This window comes from Mytilus trossulus, chromosome 11 (genome assembly GCF_036588685.1).
Source record: "Mytilus trossulus isolate FHL-02 chromosome 11, PNRI_Mtr1.1.1.hap1, whole genome shotgun sequence".
Classification (NCBI taxonomy): Eukaryota; Metazoa; Mollusca; class Bivalvia; order Mytilida; family Mytilidae; genus Mytilus; species Mytilus trossulus.
This window is the reverse complement of record NC_086383.1, coordinates 13,607,016-13,631,549: the sequence shown is the minus strand read 5'-3', so window position 1 is coordinate 13,631,549 and position 24,534 is coordinate 13,607,016. Positions and strand designations below refer to the sequence as shown.

The 24,534-nt window shown below is 32.1% G+C and overlaps 2 protein-coding genes and 1 long non-coding RNA gene across 3 annotated transcripts in view; all 3 read left to right on the top strand.

Annotated features, from left to right (window-relative positions):
* Positions 1-16,283, top strand: part of LOC134691480 (uncharacterized) — a 39,147-nt gene extending 22,864 nt beyond the window's left edge. Inside the window, exons 13-14 of the mRNA XM_063552025.1 lie at positions 5,898-7,102; positions 16,247-16,283. Coding sequence (XP_063408095.1) covers positions 5,898-7,102; positions 16,247-16,283 — 1,242 coding nt within the window. The remainder of the gene's footprint in view (positions 1-5,897; positions 7,103-16,246) is intronic.
* The window catches only part of LOC134691623 (uncharacterized), a 270,467-nt gene that overhangs the window by 110,396 nt on the left and 135,537 nt on the right, over positions 1-24,534 (top strand). The window lies entirely within an intron of this gene.
* Positions 1-24,534, top strand: part of LOC134690755 (ras-related C3 botulinum toxin substrate 1-like) — a 187,036-nt gene that overhangs the window by 48,142 nt on the left and 114,360 nt on the right. The window lies entirely within an intron of this gene.

Sequence of the window (24,534 nt, the reverse complement as noted above, 5' to 3'; positions counted from 1 at the left end):
TTTATACCGATGATACAATTTAGTAAATGTTTTGACTAGTTTGTGATATCGAAAACCCTGGTGTAATAATTTTTCAGTAATACATAAATTTCTCTCTTTAAAACATTGTTTCATACACGAGCGAATCGTACAAGTTGAGATATATAAACACCGTAAGATGGTGACAAGGGAACGTCACCATCTGAAAACGGATAATTAACGATAGGAAATGAAAAATCATCCCTTTTATCATAAAGGAGTATGTTCGATAAGGTCCTAAAATGGCCCCCTTTTTTAGCGTAAATTTCAAACTCGGATTTATCGAAAAATATCACCATTAATTATAGCTGATACATTAACTAGCTAGGATATAAACCATTTTGTTGAAATTTGTACGTTTCTGTGTTTCATTATGACGTCATAAGTTGTACTCATGTTGATTTTTCACGAAAAAATCAATGAAAATGGGTAAATTTCCACAGATTATGGGACAGGAAACATCAAGCGCATACGTCGACAACAAAGATATTTTGAAATAATGTTTGTGAAGACATTTCACGTGACTTATTTGAATCTTAACCCTTTCACGTTCCGCTAAATTGGACGTAAACTTATGGAAAGACACTATCAAAGTTCAATCGCATATAGCATTCGCACTGAGGCTTACATAAAGGTCGTTTTAGGTTCATTTGAGAGATAATTGATAAAATATTTCAACAAATATAATATATCAGAAATTTTGTCTTTTGAAGTCACGTGTTATCTGTCCAAAAGTCACGTGACTTGCGAAAAAAAAGTAAAAAAATACAAAAGTCTTCCGAAAAAGGTCGTGTGGAGACTTTTCTAAGGGCTAATAGGATAAAGTTTTAGTGTCAAAGCAATGTCCTAAGTCTGATAGACACAGGATAGTTACCATTATGGTATAGTTGGAGGAAATACGTGATATATGCCCCCCAAACGTTGATGCCCGCAACATGCAAAATAACGGTTTTCAGCCATTTTTCCGTCAAAAATCTTATACTTGACACAAATTTAAGCTTAAATTATGTTTTTTCAAGCAGCACATAGAATTTTGACTTTGAAAGTAAAGATTCAATGAATTACCAATAATTACTTTGGTGTTTTGGGCCTATGATGTTTTAGTTTAAGGGGGGGGGGGGGGTGCAATAAGGACACACATTCTTAAAAACATACAAACATTGTTTTTAAGTTGACTTTTGTATGTATTCATGACCCTCTTTTTGAAATTGAAAGTAAAGTTAAGTTAAGTTTCATTTAATATAGGAAATTATTTTTTCACCTCCGGCTTTGAGGTTCGAACATGCAATCTTCCTGCTGTGGGCTAGTGCAGCTTCCCACTGAACCACGGGAGTTCCAGATTAAAATGTCGAAATTAAAATACTTAACTCTTTCATAAAGCAACGAAGTGAAAGTAATCAAATAATCAGTCTGTTTACTGTTTTCGTTTAGGAATTAAGGTTCGATATAACATAGAATTGTTGTAAAACACATTATGTTGAGCAAATATAGCATGATATCATACTTTAGTCTGCCATTTTTTTTCTAGACGTTAACCGGTTTCTTTATTTGAACAAAAGTGTTTTCGACATTTCCATAACCAGGCACTTCAGAAACAATGTTCTGTTACATCTATTTCTACTTCGAAAAAAAAATATTCATGACTTTTTGTCTTTTTTTTCTTTTTTTCATTTAATTTGGAAAGAAATGACCACAAATTGAGAGTGCATTTCAAGTAAATGATTGCGTTGGTACACTTTCAATCTCTTTTTTCACTTAAGTACAAGTTTTAATCATACTTTGAATAGTTTCCCTCAAAAAAAAAACCGGCGAAGTTAATAAAAAAAGTCATATTGCCCCTAAAATCAACAGTTTATTTTCCCATACTCGACGGAAATATTAAGTTCAAATTAAAAAAAAAAACACGGTTTTTACAGGAGAAAACGTTGTCCGTTAGGGGCGATTTGATACCAAACCGTACTCGGAAGAAGTTTTAGGCACCACTAATCACACAGCTGTGATATAGGGGATTGATTTGAGCCATCAACCACTTCTGTACGTCAACAAATGTCAAAGATTCAATACTTTGCGCAAGTTAGTTATCCAAAAATATAGCCCATCGGTACCAGAGTACCGATGGGAACAGGAAGGGGTTAAGCTTGTCGACACCTGCGCTCTATGTTTCCTGGTCCTTTATTTGGTTGAAATATAGCTGATTTTGTCAAATTTCACCAAAATCCTTTAAATTGACCTGTTATGGATGTAAAAATCAACGTGTTAGAATTAAACTTTGACAAAAACTGTTCTGTTTAACTTTCTAACATGTCTTTAAGGCAACTTAAAGCATTTATTGTCATGCAACTATGAACTTTATAATTGGGGCCAAATATGGCCCTTACCGAACTTACTCCTTTTATTATTCAGCTTTCCGTTAGTGATATAGATATCAAGATCGAGGAAAGGGCAGTGGTCATTGTTAGTATTAGCTTTATTTAAAGTAAAATCACCAGGATAAATTTCATTAATATATATACTGAAGTCGTCATTATTGAGAGCCAAAATATCATCCAAATATCTAAAAGTATTATTAAATGTGTTTATCATATGTTGTTTTGAAGGGTCTTTGCTTATTTTTGTCATAAATTGTCACTCATAACAATACAAAAAGAGGTCCGCAATAAGTTGTGCACAGTAAGTCCCCATTGGTATTCCGATAATCTGACGATATACGGAATCCCCAAAGCGAACAAAAATGTTATCTAGTAAAAATTCAAGGGCATATATAGTATCAAAGCATGTCCAATTAACATAGTTTTTTTGTTTATTGCTACTAAAAAATGACCTAAAAGAGTTTGAACATATATATCACATTCCGATTTTTTGAATGCCCATTTAATTAGGTGTGAGAATTTTTTCTTAATGAGAATGTGAGGCAATGTGGTATACAGGGTAGAAAAATCAAAACTTTGAACAGATTCAAAATCACCAATATAAGCATGCAATTTATCAAATACTTCCAACGAGTTCTTGACACTCCAAAAGTAATTTATTCCACTATTTTCGAAGGCCTTATGTGAACAATTTATTATAAGGTTTTTAATTGTACCAAGTGTGCTGGTAAGAATAATAGACAATTTAGTAGTTGAACAATGGCTTGAAGACGAAATGAATCTATATTTGTAATGGGTTTTGTGTAGCGTCGGAAGCCAATACATAGTTGGGACTTTCATTGTATTTGGCTCTGCTTGTAAAGCGGTGGCTAAAAGTTTATGTTTGTTACAGTTTTCGTTTTCTGAAAATGGAGTCAGTTGGAATGTTGGTGAATTGGTGATTTCCTTTTTCAGAACCTCAATGTAAAATTTACGTCAAACAATAATAATATTATTAGCAGCTTTATCGGCCGGGACAAAAACAAATTCCGTGGCTAGTTCTTTTAGTTTATGCTTGATACAAGAAATAGGTTTATTGTGGTTATTGTTAATAGTAAAATGTTCTTTAAAATGTTGAATACGTATATCAACTACCTTCATTACTGAATTAAAAAAAGAGTCCAAAGATGTTTTGTCAGCTTTTTCCCGTTTTATCCATTTCATACAGTAAGTATGGAGTGAGTCGTGGATGATATTATAACACTCATTCCAATTAATAATTGACGGGGGACGATGTTTGCATGTAGGTCCTTTACTGAGAAATGATTTTAACTCTCGGTCTTGAACGATGTTAAGATCTCCTGTTATAACATGGGAAATGGGTTAATAAATATATTCGGAATTACTGCAATTACATGAAGTAGGTGTATTTTCACTGATATTTACATCTTTACACAATTGACTATAATTAAACACAAATTTCAGGGTGGATTTCTTGTAAATATAACAAATAAGAGGTAGCTCAGTATTGTCAAAATATCAAGGAATTTGTTCTTTAACAGAACGGTCGTTAAATATACCGGCAATATTTACAAAATCAAAGCCTTTATTGACATACATAATTTTAATAAAATGTTTTTTATGATCTTCTGGGCGATCAATTTTGGGAAATAATTTAGAATAACAATATGCCATAATAATTTGAACAATTTCATACTTAGGACTGCTATATGAAATTGTGTTGCAATCCTCCAAAATGTTATTTAACTTATTAACCGGTAACGAACAGTGTTTTGTTAACAGATAATGTCTGCCGTTGTGTTTTGAAATAGAAATTAGGTCCGGAATACTGGTATGATTGGCCCGAAATTTTCTTTGATTGCGATTTGTTCTACAACCGTGAGAACGGTTTTTACGAACAGTTTTCGAAACAATATCCAAAATGTTAACGGAATTGGTTCTAGATATATTACCAATTCCCATGATATTATCATTTAGACCGAGAGGGTAAACTGTCTGTAATTTTTTAATCCAATTTAATTCAATTATTTTCCGTGATCGTACAAACTTTGAATGCGATTCACCAGGCTTCTTATTTACTACTTCTAAACATTGGTCCGGCAATTACTGTAATGTTTTTTTCCAACTTTTTATCGCGCAAACTTTGTGATTGGGTTTTATAAAAAAATGAGGCGAAAGACACCCATTTTTTGTTTGATCATAAGAAAGATTTAGGTAAACAGTTTGTTAAAAGGTATTACTCAAAGGCATTGAAATTCTAGTTTAATCTAAATTTGTTGGGGAAAATGTGACATGTTCACCTCCCTTTTTGAATTATTTTATGGGAAATAAATGCAGAATATTGCCATGGATACACATAAAAGGAATTAATTTTCACCCTTTTAACTTTTGAAAATTAAATCTATGGAAGATACTGATTACATACATATGCACATGTACACACAAACAGCTAGGTTGGTATATTAGAAATCCAGGAATAAGAGATGATAAAACACTTTGTGGCTCATTTTTTACTTTATTTTCTAACTGTGGAGTGCTACCTGAGAGAGTTGTTACCGTTAAAAACAATGATAGTTTCTACAATTCAACATTTCCTATACTAATTCGATACCATCCGAATTTATGTAACTCCAATGGAAATCTTTTAAGAATCAGGGTAGCAAACGGTATTCTTTTGGATTTGATATGTTTGTTTTGTTTTCACCGGTAAATTTGAATAAGACCAACATCATGTGTTTAAATAGTAACGACATAACAATCAAATTATTTCAAATAGAACAAAACAAAATCACAAGAATACCGAACTCCGACAAAATTACAAAATGGAAAATCCCTAATAAAATGACAAACTTATACGTTAAAACACATAAAACGAATGGATAACAACTGTATTTTTATATTTCTGACTTGGTACAAGCATTTTCGTATGAAGGATATGATAGATTGAACGAGGTTTTTATAGCTCGCTAAAGCTCTAATTTGTATGACATTTTCGTCAAATTCGATTATATTGCCAATGTTGTGTTACCAATAAAACAGATATTATAAGTGTGAATTTCAAAAGAGGGATGCATCAGTCAATTTTGTGTTATAATGTTGATCACTATAAAACAAACAAACATATAGACAATAAAGAAGCACAAACGACAGTTAAACAAATAAAATGAAATGAAAAATAAAATCACAATAACATAATGGCGGGATGTATAAGTACAGAACTACGTCATGTAATATGATAAGTTTCTACATTTACCTAAATAAAAGTTCATTAACCTGTCTCGTGCTTTCTGTTAAACTCTAAAGCTAGTGTTCAAAATTTCTGGTTGTACTATGTTTCAAATCCCATCTTTACATAGATGCTTTTTGTTTAAACAATTATGTTGAGAAATGATGTAATGAAGCAACGGTAATTACAGTTTCATCTATCAATAAAAAATAATGATTCTTTTTAATGTTATTTCCTTCCATGAAATACATATTATGAAACAGTTTGCCTTAAATGTATTGAAGGAACCTTCAGAGAGAGAAATACGACAGAAAAAATTTAAAGAGAATCTAAGAAAAAGTTTGAATAACCAGGAAAAGAAAGGACACTTGAGAAACATACATTTTATTTCTAATACTGAGGATACTGATATTGTGTTTGAAGAGATTAGAAAAGATATTTCACGTCTAGCTATGGAAATGGAAGATTGGGGCAGAGATTGTCCGTTAAAATGGCTTTTGTTTCAACAGGTCTTATTAAAGTTAAAAGACAACAATGTACCAATTGCATCAACTAAAGAATTGCTGAAAATTGCAAAACACAAAGATATTGATATCAACGAAGATAATGAAATTAAACAATGTTTGCATTACTGTCATGCAATTGGATCAGTTGTCTACTATGACGACGAAAACTTAGCAGATCATGTTATTTTGGACCCTAAATGGTTGATTAATGCCTTGAGATGTCTTGTTAGTGATAAAATTGATAATATAATCGAAGTTTCAGATGATTGGGAAACATTGACAGACACTGGCCAATTAACAGATTCACTCATATCTCTCTTGTTCAAGAAAGAACCAGAATTGAAATTTGAAGAGAACAAAGCACATTTAATTGAAGTTATGAAACGGTTTGATATTATAGTGAACTTAAAAGAGTCAACTGCACTCTACATGCCATGCATGATAAAGTCTTCCTCGTTCACTGAAGTTCAAAAGCATTTTAGTGGCGAAAACCAACCTTTTTACAAAAGTAGCTGGTTGTGTTTAGAATTTAAGTTTCTTCCTCCGGCCTTCTTCAACCATATCATTGCCTGGTATATTAAGCAGTATCATGTGCATGTTATAATCGATAAAGTAAATCGAAGCAAAAGAAATGCATTATATCGGCATATTGGTATATTTGATTTGGATGTGTCTTGTTGTGAACAACTTGTTGTTTGTGAAGGACCCAATGTCATAGCTCTTCAAGTATGGGATTCACGTTTGTCAAAAAAGACTTACACAGATTTGGAATCAAGCCTATATAAGTTCGTTGAAACATTACGAATGCACTACAATCTACATATATCATACAAACAAGCATTTACATGTTCAGACGGTGATTTTAAAATTAATCGAAAAAGAATTGAAGATTTAATCCCTGAGGAATACCGGTGCTCAGAGCACAAGACACTTCACACGTCATTAGATTTAGTAAGGCCTTGGGAAGCTGTAGAACAACGGTGGTAAGTATAACATAAACTCAATAACATTGTTTTGTTTTGTTTGCAACATATTTCATTGTATTTGACAACATATGACAGCGCGAAAATATATGGATTGTATATTATCGTATAACTGAATATGACCATAATTACAGTTCTGTTAATTGAAAAAAAAAATGGTTTGGTGCCCTGCTCTTTGTGACACTGTGACACTTATATCTAAAACAATCATCCAACTCGACGTAGTGTCCGTAAAATTAACACATCCAATGATATATGATAATACTCATTGTATAGTAGAATTATTATTTAGAAAATACCTTAACAAAAGAAAAGTAAGATTGATAACGGACGCGGCTATTTATAAGTTATAAGAGTTATCAGTGACGCACATATTAAAATATGGTCTTTGATAAATATTAACACCACTGGTTGGATGCAACTGCTTGTGGGCATTTTGTCCCCGAGGTAATCATCAGACCAGTAGGCTGCTCTTCAATTGTTGACATGAATATCAATCCTATCGTCATTTGTTTTAAATACACTGTTTGCATAAGTTTAAATTATTTGAAAGACTAAGGATTTCGGTTTCACAGGCATATACATGTATCAAGTTGCCTCTGCAGTATTTTGCACAACGTTTTGGTAATTTGGGTCCTCTATGTCTTCAACTTTATACTTGTTTGTTTTTCTAACTACTGTGATCTGAGCGTCAATGATGAGTCGTACAATGTATGAAGACGAAACATGCGTCTGGTGTACTAAAAGATACGCCTGGTACCTTTGATAACTTTATAAGATATTGTAAACAATAACCATTTTGCTATCGACATACATCATGTAAATTATTTACTAGTATATACAATAAAACATTATATAATTCGAGATACGTGAATTTCACCAATTCGTGTGAAAATTTCATTAGGTTTTCATTCGAAGTTATAATGATTAAATATCTATTGTTAAAAATCGATGTTTTGTAATCGAAAAATATGTTTTGTTGACATTTTGAGACCTTGTTTCTGTGTATGGTTTGTGATTTATATTTATACCCGTGTTCTTTGTATGTCTTTCCAAATAATCCATATGTTAATTCTTTTGTCGTTAATGAGAATCTTCAAATTAATGATACTAGGTTATGAATAAAAAAAAACATTTATAACGTATTATAACTTCCATGCAATTAGTATGATTTGATGTTAATATAAATAATATATTTACTAGCAATTGATAAGCTTACACGAAAAGCACAATGTAAGTTTACAAATAATATTGTCCTGCATGTCATGATATATTATAAACATTAAATGGTGCTCGAAATGTTGAGGAATGTAAGATAGGTCTAGTCTAGTTAGGACCACGATATGTCTTTTTCTTTTAACAGAGGTCTATTGTGACTATCATAATATTTTCTTCCATCAAACCCGTCCTCGAGCTATCCTCTCCTTTCTCACATAGAAAGCATCATTAAATATAGACAGTGTCAATGGGTTAAAAAAAAACGACCCCCCCAAAAAAAAAAACGAACTCCGAGAAAAAGTCTGAACGGAAAGTCATTAGGCAAATGCAAAATCAAAACCTCAAACACATTTAACGAATGGATAACAACTGTAATATTCATGACTCGATATAGGCATTTACTAAATAGAAACTATTCAGACGTCTCAGCATAAATAATTACAACATCGTTATAAATCACAGCCGTTCCCGAGGAAGTGAGCATCAAGGGAATAAACTCATCATAGTTTCCAGGACTAAATTTTGTATATACGCCAGACGCGCGTTTCGTCTACAAAAGATTCATCCGTGACGCTCGAATTCAAAAAAGATAAAACGACCAAATAAATTAGGAAGTTGAAGAGCATTGAGGACCAAAATTTCTAAACGTTTTGCCAAATTTAGCTAAGGAAATCTATGCCCGAGGTATAAAAGCCTTAGTGTTTCAAAAATTAAAAAATTGTGTTAACAGTTAATTTATAAATATAACCATATGGTTTTCTTTAAGCTTCATATATATTGTATATTAAACGTTCCGTCAGTTCCTGATTTAATGTCAGTTCTTAGTTAAAGTAATCGCGATGTTTCAATAACGTGTAATATTAGCGAAGATAGTAAACTATTATTTGCTATAGTAATGATTTTTCAAATAATAACGTTATACTTTAAACTACTTGTCACATGCAGTGAAATTAACGGTATGGATAATACTTCGTCATTATTATTTGTATTTATAATGTTATTAAGTAACAACATCGGCTGCTTCAATTTTTCAACATTACAGAAATACGTAATGGTTCAAATATAAAGTCGGACAAAGTCATGTTATAGATATGTCTTTGTGTAGTTATACATGTAGTTTGATGAACGATATTTTGACATTGTGCTTTACATCTAAATGACATCTAATTTTTTTCTCGGAGCTATTCAGAACTTCTTGTATGGTGCTGACTGCTTAATATTGAAAAACTGTATTGGTGACCCCTGTCTGATAGTTTTCTACTTGTTGCTAATGTGATTGAATTTGACTGTTTTTATGACAGCTCCTTTTCCGCCTTTCACATAAATCAACAATGAAAACATCATTGCGCATGAAAAGCTGTAAAAGTCATCTTGATAACTAGCGAAACTAATCGTCAGGAGAAAAAAAAAACGCACTGGTTTACGCCAAAAATATTGAATAACACCAATTATGACATACAACAAATAACGACAATCAAAAATGAGAAGTCGTGGCTTGAAACAGGCACATAAAGAATGTGGTCATAAAGTTCATCAAAAGAATCCTCTTTAATGTAATAATGTGTTGAAATGAAAGAATACATATAGCCATGGAGTTTTAAAATAAAATTCTTGTTTTTATCCCAAACCAACTTATGATATTTGTTGATGATTAATTTTTATTGATTGTTGATTGCTGTATGTCCAGTGGCAAATATTTCACGATGGTTCTGGACGAGAACAAGTTAACAATAAATACAACAGGTACTAGTAGGTCTTGTAATAATACAGGCCCATCCCGATGATGAGGGGGAATTTCGACTTCCACTGGAAAATAAAGGTATATAAGTAAGGGACAGAAATGTTGCCATGCAACAAGAAGAGTTGTTGCAAGGGTTCTTAACGTTCAGAGATCTTGTCACTCTCTTTACTCGAGGCGTTGGATTAAACCTCGATATATGCATTCTGACAGGACGAAGCTGCAAACTTGATACATCTTTCACAGCCAGACGGACGCCCCACTTTAACAAGCTTTTTACTGCCGGTCGGAACAGGACCAAGTGAGCATATTTCTATTCCAAACTCACCCTTGGGGCTTATGATATTTGTGATAGCATAACCGAGTTTTTTTTATTAGGTCTTGAATTTGACTACAACTTTCTGTACTTAAAAATAATTGAATTTTCAGTATTTCACATTTCAGTACTGAAAAATGACTGAAATTTTCAGTACTGAAAAATGACTGAAATTTTCAGTACTGAAAAATGACTGAAATTTTCAGTACTGAAAAATGACTGAAATTTTCAGTACTGAAAAATGACTGAAATTTTCAGTACTGAAAAATGGCTGAAATTTTCAGTACTGAAAAATGACTGAAATTTTCAGTACTGAAAAATGACTGTAATTTTCAGTACTGTAATCAACTTTTTCCTAACATTACTGAAAATGATATAAAAATTAATGTACTGAATATTGATGTTTCCTAAAAGTACTGTTCATATAGCGGCATTTAATGTACTGATTAGTAATGTTTCCTAAAAGTACTGTTTATATAGCGGACTTTAATGTACTGATTAGTAATGTTTCCTAAAAGTACTGTTTTTATAGCGGCATTTAATGTACATGTAAACGCTAGTCAAATTGTTGGTAGTGTACCCTAATCATGTTGATTGATCAGATTATGTTATTGACTGTACTATACTCTCCGAAATCTGCAGATATAAATTCATATCACTGTAATCACCCTCTATTGTAAGGATGTCGATATCTTTGACATTTGATAGTTTTTTCAGCATGTGTCAACGTATACAGTAGTGAGGCAATGGTTATATTTTAGGTCCATGCACTGTTTGGAAAAGCAGGATACGTCTTATTAGCAAAACAATATATCTTTATCTCTAACCATAGTTCTCTTGTTAATTTTACAATTTACACTTTCTCTATTGTTTGTCCCTGAATAATGTTCTCTTTTCGGACATAACTGATATGATCTGGAATGATTACTCACACCGTAACATATATTCCCCTGGTTAGTGTTGATGTACACAACTTTGCAAATGTCTTAACAAAATGAATAGCAGCCTCGTCATAATTTACAGCTCTTGTTACCACGGATTATGCAATGCCTATCTTATGTTTGAATGTCATCAATTTAGTATTACCGGTCAGGGAATCATACTATGGTACATAATAATATGCTATCATGTGAATCATTTAAGGAAAAACATTCATATATCAAATAACAAAATTAATAGAGTAATATTTGTTTTACAGGATTCAATGGTAAGTAGTTGTAAACAGTAGATATGCAATTTATGTGAGGTCATTGATAACGGATCAATTACTCAATTCAATACTAGAGAAACGTGTCTTAATGTGGGCATTCTTTTAACAAAACATCAGTAAATGAGACAAACTATGATAAACATTATAAATTTCCATATGGCTGGAAATGGTATAAATAATGATCATCCATTTTGTATTTTTAAAAACATCGTATCACGACATTAAACGAGCATTATCACTTATGCAATAAAATCAACTTCAGATACTTCCGTCAATATTATATACGTTTTTATTATAATATCAAGTAACTTCATCTCTGTCGAGTGTTCAACATTACAAGATTTTTGTTGTTGTATAAATATCAATGTCGATGTGGATGGTTATTTATATGAATGAAGTAAGGTTCGCAGTTGGAATTATGAATGAAACATTTGACGAAATGTTTTAGTTGATGCAAGGCATATCATTTCAATTGTTGTTCAAATATGTTACACTTCAACAAACGAACGTCACTATATTACAGGCTCCTGAACTGGGACAGTTGTTTGTCAATTGTAGAATTAGTACTTCCACCAATTCTCGTAGATGAACTCAGGCCTACGTACTGACAAAGATGATATCCTCCGTTCCGAAGTAATATCTTGTAAATGTTGATGTACAAAACTGTGCAACTTTCTACACATAATTAAGTACAGCCTCATCATAATCCACAGCTCTAGTTTCCATTGATTTAAGAGTGCCATATTCTGTGATCATATTGAACGCAAAATCTAAATGTCCATTCCATATTACGAATATCTTAATTCATCTATCTTCTTTTTTTTTCCATTATTTCAATAACAATGTTCAGCAAATCATACTGCTTTACATAATGAAATATAAACATGTTACATATTCAATGAATATAATTGATTTATTAAATTAACAATACTAATAGAGTTATATTTGATTGATGATTTCAGGGAGCGCAAACTACGAGAGTAAGTATTGCTATATGTGTAACATGTATAAAGTGTATTTGATGTCATTGTTCCGTAACTCAATTTAATGAAGAGGTGAAGTGTCTTTATACGTGTATTATGATACAATTATTGTTTTATTAACTCAACGTTCCGTCATGTTAAACTTCAGAAAGTCAATTCTAGAAAAATGAAAAGAGATGTTTTTATAACGTTTATTCTTCGATAATTTTGTATGATCTTCTATAGTAAGGATTATTTTAGGTAATGACGTATTTCTTTAAAACTTATTTATCGCTTATGCAAAACTATTGATTTTACTTCCACCAATACAATATTTGTATGTTCTTTTATTCAAATAATAACTTTTGCTGTCGTTGTGTAATAATTACAGAACCTTTTCATAATTTAAAAAGCACTATCGATGTTTATAGTAATTTTATTACAAGAGGTCCGTGCAAAATTTGGAATTTCAAGATTGGTGTTGTTTACACCCCCAGTATCAGGAATATGTCTTACTTTCATTTCAAAGTATTCCCGTAAATTTTAGAATTAGTTCTTGCTCCCTTAATCGTATATGAAGTATGTCTTTTTCTGGTAAAGATGATGTTTTTTGCAATGATTGCGCAAACCATAACATAATGGTGTTGATATACAAAACTGTTCAAATTTCGTAGGTACAACGTCGTCATAATTCACAGCTCTTGTAACTCCTGATCTTAGTACGCCTAATTACATGATTCTAGTTAACTTGAAATATTAATGTCATACAATTATCTGTTAACACAACATATTTTGTTTTCAAAAAAATAAGGATTTTCCTATCCCAGGCATAGATAACATTACCGTATTTGGCACAACTTTTTTGAATTTTGGATCCTCAATGCTCTTCAACTTGGCACTTGTTTGGCTTTAAACATATTTTGACATGAGCGTCACCGAGGAGCCGTATGTAAAAGAAACGCGCGTCTGGCGTACTAAATTATAATCCTGGTACCTTTGATAACTTTTCACACAAATAGGTCGATGAAATTGCTGGTGGACTTTCTGTACCCGAGGGTTTCACCAGCCCAGTAATTAACACTTCAATGTTCACATGGATATCAATAATGTGGTAATTTTTATAAATTTCCTGTTTACAAAACTTTGATTTTTTCGAAAACTAAGGATTTTATCAGAGGAAAAGATAACCATTCTATTGACCTCCATGTAATGTCATCTATTACAACTTTAGACTTTGACTTCTTCCAAACTAGAAGTCATTAATGAGAGTGAAATTATTCCTACATGCAAATACAGTCTACCCAGAGACATACCGTGATAGACATTTCAATTAACGGCATAAAAGAAATATATATACTTTTTTCTGTATGACCTAGATCCTATGATTTTTTTTTTGTAATTTAAACGATCAAACCGACCATTTTAAACATTAAAGTAAACATAAAGATTGGTTGATAAGTATACAATATTTATGTTCGCTATTTTGTGCATTTTTCCTTTGATCTTTTTTTATGATAATTATTCATATCATTCTTCTCGCTTGAGATGGAAACTTATCGCTAGAAACCAAGGAGTCACCTGGCATTTGTAATGAAATTGACACCGTCGTCAAAGGTAAAAAAGCGATAAACGGATTATGATTGGTAATCTCAACTCCATTGCTTTTCCCGCTTTCGCCGTCCTGGCTCAAGCGAGAAAATCCATCACGTTGAGATGATAAACGACAATTAAGGAATAACAGTACTGTAGTTGAAGAGTTGCCACCGTCAATTGTAGATTTGACGGTCGCAAATGCAGTTTTACTGGCGACACGTAGCGGAGACAGTAAAACGGAGATATGCGACCGTCAAATCAAAATTGACGGTGGCAACTCTTCAACTACAGTACTGTTATTCCGATTCTAATGCACTACAAAAAGAAAAAATACGATAAAACTTGAAAAAATGTCTAAATTTGTTAGATAAAAACAAAATCCGCGAATCTTCATGAATTATTTTGGCACAAAGACATCATGGCTAAACGTGACGTCATACAAATGAAAACTTACAAGCTGGAGGTTATGACGTTACTTGTACGCTTCAAATTTGGATAGAATTACATTAAAACGGCGAATTCGAAGTAGGTGTTGTTTTATTTTCGATTATATAATAGCAATCGAACATTTGTTGATTCATCAATTCAAAATGGCGGGTCCCTCCTTAGTTACGCCTGGTCAACTGTGGATTTGACGGCCACTTTTAGCCAATGAAAAAAATTGTTGCATCCAAATTGCATTAGAATCTAAGATTATCACCGCGTTAGGTAATCACATTATGTCTACGGCTAGTCTCTTATCATCAATTTCTGTAAATTTAAATTCTGAGCACTGTTATAACTTTCTGTTTGTAAGTACGTCGACATCTCCTGACACTTCGTAGTTGCATGTCAACACATTGTGCAATTAGCCAATGGTTATACTTTTTTGGAAAAGCAAGATATATCTTGTTAGCACCACAATATTTCTTAATTCCTTAATATCGTTGTTTTGTCACTTGTCGAATCCGTTCTTGCTCTTATTCTCATGAATGAACCAAGGCCTCCATTCTGAGATGTTTCGAATCCACACTGTATGACATATGTTCCACCTTGTGACTATTGATGTTCGAAACTCTTCATATTTCTAAAATAAATAAATACAACCTCGTCATAATTCACGGCACTAGTTTCCCCAGATTTAGAGAGTCATAGTTTGTGAATATATTAAACGTACAACCTGAATAATTCATTATATTACGAATATTTCAATTCATCTATCGGTTTTCCACTCATTTTAGTAATAATGCTTAGTAAATCATACTGCTGTACACAATGAAACATGTTGCACATTCAAAGAATAAAATAAAGTTAGTTAATAAACAATATTGATAAAGTTATATTTGATTTAAAATTTCAGTCAGCGTAAAAAACAAGAGTAAGTATTGCTTTTATTTTGCAATGTATTTGCTGTCATCTACCATTGTTTATGTTTATGTTTCATCTTCCCGTATATTGTACACTAGCATCTTCTATGGTAATGATTGTTTTAAATAATAACGTAAATGTTAAAAACGTATTCATTAGTTATGCAAAACTATTGATACTTCTTCCGTCAATATAATAGTTGTTTTTATCATGATTCAAGTTAAAACTGTTGCTGTCTCGATTTTTGAGAATTACAGAACCTTTTAACCATTTAAAATTTCTGTCGATGTTCTTTGTAGTTTTAATGAAAGATTGACACTTGATGTAGGCATTGACAAATTTTATTTAGTATTGTACATAATGATTACGCACATTAATTATCATTGGTGTTTGTACCAGGGATAGCCGTTTTAACATATTCAAATATCTTTGCTGCTGTATAAAGTAATGGTTTCAACATACCAAAGTTCATAACGAACAAATCCCATTATATATTTACAAAGCCCAATTAAAAACTGCCAACCATGATATAGAAAAAAATGACCGTATACACCAATCATTAAATCAATCAGAACATTAGCTCAAAATAAAAATTCAAACCTGTTGAGTAGAATTTGTATAATAACAGTTACATCCAAATTTTCATGAAAGACCGAACTTGAAAACAACAAACACGTCAATTTATTAACATATATCAAAGGTATGAACTACAATCAAACTACCAGGTATTTGTTTACCTTTATTTATTTTTATTTTTTAGGGCTAGGAAAGCAGCTGAAGCAGCTGAAGAAGGTTGATTGAAAGTGGTTTGAAAACAATGAGGCATACTGCAACTGAAAGATTTATGAAAATAAATTAAATAAATAAAGTCAGTAGTCGTATTGATTGCATTGATTTCAATGATTGATTATCTGATGGCCAATACCTTTTAAAAGGAATCTCTTTCAAATCCATGTACTGAATCGAATGATGAATTTGTACATCTGGATACTAGTAGATAAATAAATATATTAAAATATAAGTGTATACCTAATGGTTAATAACAGTCTTTTGTATGAACTTCTTACGCTCGATTTCCAAATATGACAGCTGATATCTATGAAAAAAGACCTATTTTACAACAAACAATAAATACTAGAATTTTCAGTCGCAGCAATGTCGTCTTGTTCCTGATTGTTATGTTTTTTTTTCAAATTTTAATTATCGTTCCGGAAAATTCATTCAAAGTAGCAGACGCTGAACCTGTCTCACACCTATCAGTAGTCATGCGATTCTCAACGTTTTTGGAAGGGAGCGCTGGTAAAATTCCACTGTTTCATAGCTGTGATATTGGTTACGAAAATGAAGCAATCCGGTCCAAGATAGCAGGAATATATACAATAATTTCGAACTATATACACTCAAACAAATTAAAAAGGTAAAGAAATCCATATTGCATTTACTGTGGATTCATTTGTGCGATTTTTGATGTCGTGGTTTTTGAAAAACTGCATAATTGAATCCTTTTCTAAAATGTGTAATTCCTTGAACATTTGCATTCATGGTTATCTTATTCTCACATGGTTGATAAAACCAGATTTGGCTCGTCATTTTTTTTAAAGGCGCACTACGGAAAGTGTCTTATCTTAAACAAACATTGCTGAACAGTCTGGAGCAGATTGAATCTGCTTTTGTTTTCCCCCTTTTTATTTGACGTATTATTTTAAGTACTAAAGTATATTCTTAGTCTTGGTGATCATCTTAATAGCACCATTTACGCAATGCAGTTTAAAAAAAACGTTTTTAATGACAGCCTATTAAGTCTTTGCCAAATCCACAAACACATCTCAAAGAGCACAGTTCATAACTTTATTGTCATCGCTTTTTCTACAGTAATATCTCTTCAAAAGATGTCAAATTCACAAGTTCGTTACTAAATGCTGATACTATTGATACATGCCCAATAGGATGTATGCAATACGCATTACGTAGCAGTTGCATACTATGTGAAAGACCGAAAGATTACCCTACCTCCACATGCTTTGGTAATGAAGTGTGTTTGCTTTTCGGCCGTTCTTAATGTAGAACATCATATGGTTTACCTGATCTAATATACCTATATGGAGTTATTTTCTTTCAGAACGACAGGTCATTCTTTTGCAGAATCAACCCGGATGATACCATGTTTCAATGATATATGCTCCAAGGCATAAAATAATGACCTGTTCGAGGTCATTATTTTCCTTGATAAACATGCAATCTATTATTTACTTCAAAACTTTATTCGTCTGATAGTTTTTTGTTGCCGATTTGGAAATTGATTTTTTTTAAAGTTCAATCGATGATAGGTGTAAAAGAAACCGTCATTGTAGTCCCGCATTTTAGTTTTTGAAACAAATAACGTGAAGTACGTGTAGTTTTGTTAATTTATCGCTACAATAAAGACACATTTTCATTTATGTCAGATGAATTTTTATGTAGTCTTTCATAAAATAATTCCAGATTTAACATATTCGTGTATAAGATTTTGAAAATCTTATTGAGTCGAACTGAATAGGTTGATTTATTTTTGGTTGCTTGCTTAACGTCATGCATGTTCAGAACGATACAAACTGAATAGGAAATCACACTTTAACCAACATGTATTTATATATAACCACTTTTCCGCAATAGAAATAACATAACAAATAGAAAAAAAACATACCCCCTCCCCCTTTTCAATAAGCTAAGTTACTTACAATGTGTCTTGTATTTGTCATACACCGTTATCGGATGGTAACAATACATTTGTGTCTTACTTCATGCAGTTACATAATTTTTTTTACTGTGTATGGATAATAATTTTTACAAGGTATTATCTAATAAAGGCAACAGTAGTATACCGCTGTTTAAAACTCATAAATCCATGGACAAAAAACAAAATCGGGGTAACAAACCAAAACCGAGAAAAACGCATTAAATATAAGAGGAGAACAACGACACAACACCGAAACGCAACACACACAGAAACGGACCAAGCATCAGACAAAACACAACGAGAATAACAAATATAACATGAAAACCAAATACATGAATTTGGGATATACAAGTACCGTGCCACGTCTTATCTAAAAAATAAGAGAAAACACAAACGACTCAACGTTAAAATGCAACACACACAGAAACGAACAATAATATAACAATGGCCATCTTCCTGACTTGGTACAGGACACTTTTAAAGGGGAATAAAAGTGGTGGGTTGAACCTGGTTTTATGGCATGCCAAACCTCGCACTAAACTAGTTAGTGAGTTTTATTTCACATTCTAAATGAGCCGCTGGGCGTATTAAAACCTGAACGCATTAAAAAGGAACATCCCACTTCAGTGTTGTCGATAAAAAAGGATACTAAATTTTGTAAATCTTTAAAAAATTAATATATTTTTGACGGTATATAAGTCAGATAATGCATATTTCGAGGTTTTTCTTGTCGCAGAACACACCTCGGGGTGTCAGGATTGTTCAAAGAAAGACCTTCCTCCGGTCGGTCTTTCATTTGATTAATCCTGACACCCCTCGGATGTTCTGCGACAAGAAAAACCTTAAAATATGCATTATCTATAACATAATATATCAATCGAAAGGTGCACTGAATGTTTGTAATAGCTACCATGACTTTTTCTCGACAAAACATAATTAAAAGCTGTACTTGTAGGGTAAATCAAATCACCCCTCCTTCTTCTTTTACAAGTACAAAGTTATATTTATAGTCTTGATGAACATTTAAAATTTTTAAATTACGTGTGCATAACTTAACTGTTTAGTTCGAAAATGATATATTGTCGATAAAGGGTGATTGAGGCTATATTTTTGATTGACAAATACAAAAAAGCGAAAAAAGTTAGACTCCATAACTTATTTGCTATGAGCGTCACTGGTGAGTCTCATGTAGACGCAACGCGCGTCTGGCGTACTAAATTATAATCCTGGTACCTTTTATAACTAATTATGCACTAATTAGTTATCAAAAATACCAGGATTATAATTTTATACGCCAGACGCGCGTTTCGTCTACATAAGACTCATCAGTGACGCTCAGATCAAAAGAGTTAAAAAGCCAAAACAAATACAAAGTTGAGGAGCTTTGAGGACCCAAAATTCTAAAAAGTTGTGCCAAATACGGCTAAGGTAATCTACTCCTGGGGTAAGAAAATCCTTAGTTTTTCGAAAAATTCAAAGTTTTGTAAACAGAAAATTTATAAAAATGACCATATAATTGATATTCATGTCAACACCGAAGTGCTGACTACTGGGTTGGTGATACCCTCGGGGACGAAACGTCCACCAGCAGTGGCATCGACCCAGTGGTGTAAATAGTTATCAAAAATACCAGGATTATAATTTTATACGCCAGACGCGCGTTTCGTCTACATAAGACTCATCAGTGACGCTCAGATCAAAAGAGTTAAAAAGCCAAAACAAATACAAAGTTGAGGAGCTTTGAGGACCCAAAATTCTAAAAAGTTGTGCCAAATACGGCTAAGGTAATCTACTCCTGGGGTAAGAAGGACCAAGAAAGAACATTCTCTTAATGATTATCTATAAGGAATATTTCTTGATTTGATTACTAATGGCGGTCATCTTGGAAAAAAGTCGTCATATTAAAATTTAAACTGGGTCCAAATGGAATTTTCTTCGAACTACACCGCACAACTTCAAAACAACATTTGACATTATATAGGTAATGTAGCATGATTTTTTTTTTTATGGCAGCCATAGTGAAAATAGTCACCATTTAAATATTCCAAGGATGGGCAATATCTAGTTATGACTGAAACATCGAGAACTACTAACGAGCCACATTTGGTGCTTTTATCAACACACTCGCAATTTCGTCATCGATCTGCAGGACTAATTAAATTTGAGGCACTATAAATGCTAATGATAAAACATATTCACAAGAGTTGTAATCTCTATGTATAGAATTCTCAATTTTGTTCAATTGAACTCATTCAAAACTATGTTCCACCCTTAGGATTTTCTAGACACATATTGGAGAAGACGTTACTGTGTTTAATACATTTGTCATTTCAAACAATAAAATGTGTCTGATCAACATGTCAATTTTAAGAATATACTGTGGAGTCATATTTTTTTCCGTTCGATACGAACTTTTGTGGATTTCGTAGGTACAGATGAGCATCGCATTCAAATTATTATCTAATTACATATTTTCAAGAGGGTTTGTATACAGAAACAAGCAAACTAACGAAATTAAATATCCACGAATATGTGCAAGTTTTAAGCATTCCACGAAAATAGATACCCACAACAATAGTTGAAAACAGTATCTGTTGTCATCTAGTCAATGTTGTCTGTTGTTGGTTTGAATACGAATGTCATACAAATCTTTTTATTCAAATTTCTTCAACACTTAAGACATTTCATCACCTTTTTATTCATTACGTAGCTAGTGGAAAAAATGTAGTTTGCCACTGCTTTCAAGCACGATATATCACCCCAGAGACTTTTGTTCTACATTCCCTTTACTTCTCCTACCATTGTCAGGGTTGAATATAAAATGTGACTGTTGATTGTATGGACGCAGATCTAAAAGAAATTATAGTTTTCAATGACAACGCACTGTAATGATATTCACTATATTGTTTGACATTTAAATTCTCGTGGGAACGTTATTTCTTATATTTTTATTATGGCATCTAAGAGGTAAACATATTGGGTAGTTAAAACAGTTAACCAAATATTTACAATGTCAAGAAGCAATTGAAGTGACGAATAAAAACACTTATATGTCATTTCCCTTTGCATGCGTTATCCTTTCATGTTCATACATACGTAACAAAAGTAACACTTAATAAATATCGTGCATCTGTATCCATTCTGTACATGTTCGCCTAGCAGCTTACCTTTGGAAATTAATCATGAATACGACCGAAACACACAAGACGCTGTGGACCGAAATGAACATCAAATATTTATCAAATTCATATAAGGTCAAATTTACTTGAAGGAGCTGGAACGCTAGTTTCTTTATTCTGTGGTTAATTTATCAACGAAGAATTTAAGAACTAATTCCACCATTGTCTAAAAGAGAAAACGCCTATAGGAAGGTAGGAATATGACATTTGTTGGCAATTTGTTTGATGTTTTATTAAATGATTTTGCCATTTGATTAGGGATTTTCTGTTTATAATTTCCCCGGAGGTTTTGGGATTTAACTTTTTGATATAAATCGTTACAATACCGAAGCATTGACCACATGCACGTAGTTGATCCTATCCATTAACATTTACACACTCATTATGATACCAGCACCTTACTCTTTGAAGAACTTAAAATATCGAATGAGTCCATTGACGATCTGTTTGCGTTTGGCTTCCTTGGTCTGAACTATTGACTGATTTGCCATCACTACGTTTATTTTTTCTGTTTATTGCAGGAGCAGGGTCTTGCCTCTGCAAAACTGTTTAAAAAAATCGAAACTCATAGTAGTTGAGCCTGTTTTTACAAAACAGCTTCATTTATTGGTCAAATATTTAGTTTTGAAAATAAATCTGATTTCGTCTTTAAGTAAATTAAAAAAACATTAATGTTCAATACCTTCAATTACTTATACATTTTAAGTTAGATGTATAATTTTGTTTTGTCTTCAACTTTCTATTCAGTATTTTCTCAAATGCGTATATTATCTTAGCCTAATTTTGATTAACTTTTAGGAACTTTGTCCACAATGCTGATCAACCTTTTAGTTCTTTGGACTTATTACTATCTGGTTCAGAGCGTCACTGATGAGTCTTATATACATGTAGACTGTCGTATCAAATAATGAGCCTGTACATTTGATAACTATGTGCGCTTGACAATAATGAATGTGTTATCAAATTGGAACATTCAGAAATTACTGTGTAATTACGTCAATTTTATCTTCATATCTGAAAACTAATTTCAATATTCAAAGAAATACCTTCTCCATAAAAATGCTACACGACTTATTTCCGAATTGACAAATTTAAATATTTTAATCTTCACTTGAAATTGTTTCATAACATTTTGTTTCACTTTTAACAATACATTTTAAATCAAGTATTTCATTCTATGGATGTACGGTACCCTTATTCCTCTTTTTAGTAATACTCATACGTTTACACTTAATTATTTGACTAACCTCTGACACATTTTTACTTTGATTCTTATTCACACTCCAATGATCGTCTGTCGAAAAAGAATCAGATTTGAATTTAGCTTTTCTTTCCTGTGCAGCCTTTATTCTATCAGCTCTCTTCCGGGCTTCTGTTCTTTTGTCAATCCTACAGCAGGCACAAAAACCTGATCTTTTATGAATAACTGTGATCATATGTTTTTCTTTTTCTTTTAATAAAAAAACCTTCAACAACGGTGGTGCATACTAAATAGCCTGGTTACCTCGTTTTTAAAGGTGTTCATTACATTGTTTATGTTAGTTCGAATGGACTGAAAAGGCAAAAAAATCGTTCTTTATGATTAAATTTAATTTTTAAAGATTTAATCATGCAAAATGATAATGACATCATAGTCACAAAATAAAGTCTAGGAGCAGATAGAAACAAAACGTTTTGCCAATTGGAAGCCGTGTTTAATAACCCAAAAAAAAAATACATTCTTGTTGTAAAATAAAATAAACACTTTGAAATATGTCTATACTTATACTAGTCTTATACAATATATTTTCTGAATATTTAATCGCTGTGTATTTTATATTTATATAAAGTTGAGGTCTATTATATCTTTACTAGTAATAATAACCATTTAAAAGTTATTTGAGAGTCTCCTTAGAGAACCAATTACTTACTCTGCAAAATGAAGTTCTGAAATACCAAAAGCACAAATTTGTAACTAGGACAGCATTATTCATTAGAACTATCCCTGCTTGTGTATGTTTCTTATAGCATATCAACTTTTTACAAGGTACATAGTATGCATATGGATTTAATAAACCCTAAAAACTAATCAGTTGTATTGGTATTCATTTCAATTAGGTATTTTTATATAAAATAGCTTAAATGTACAAAGGAAACAGAATTTGATCTGTATTTTGTCAATCACAAAACAATTGTTTAAAAACCTGGATCAGAGAGTCACCGCCAATGAGTGGTTAATCTATCATATTTAATGTATTCCGCACTTGTTCTATTTGAGCGGTCAAAATGCGTTGACAGCATATTCCTATGTCATATATAGTCACTGACCGTATATCACTTCTCCTCATTAATATTTGAATATATAATTTGCCCAAATTATATTTAATTGTTCACTCGACCTCTTCAACCTGTTTTAGTTTCAATGGTATACAACGATGCGTGGAACGACTCAAACTTGTTTCTATTTACAATTTTCTCACTTGTTCATTGTTATTCATGTTTGATTGAAACCTATGCATCATTATAATTTATGCTTATTACTGATATTTTTGTCAAAACTGAAACAAATTCGTTCACCATCAATGCGGGTTTCAGCAGGTTATGCAAATTTCATTGTCATGATTGTGGTGTATATTTCCTTGCCTGCATGATGTCAGGCATTTTTAAAGGAGGAATCTCCCCAATATCTAAATCAAATAAATAACGTTAACGTATTAAACAACAATTGATAATGTTTTCCTTTTAGATTGCAGTATAAAGACAATATTAGTGCATTGACTTGACATATCAACGATATGAGGATTTGGCACCAAACGGGGGAAAGCTCGGCAGAACCCCGAATTTCCCCGTTCCTAAGCCTCATCCGTATATCGTTGATATGAATGGATAACACTTCATAAGTATGATTTATTTGTGTCTAATCCATTTTACTTTAATTCAGCAAATCAAAAATGTTTAAAACTATCGTTGATATGTCAAGTTAATGCATAATAGTTGACTATCAATATAAGTTCCTTTTTTTAACACTCACAGTGAAAAAATATGAACACTAGTATATCAGTCGGGGCACTTAGCGAACTCCATAATATTATGGAATTCCGTAATTTTTGTGGAAAATTAAAGTTGTCTCCCTTTGACTAACAGGCTAAATTTAAGATGGGAGATAACTATAGT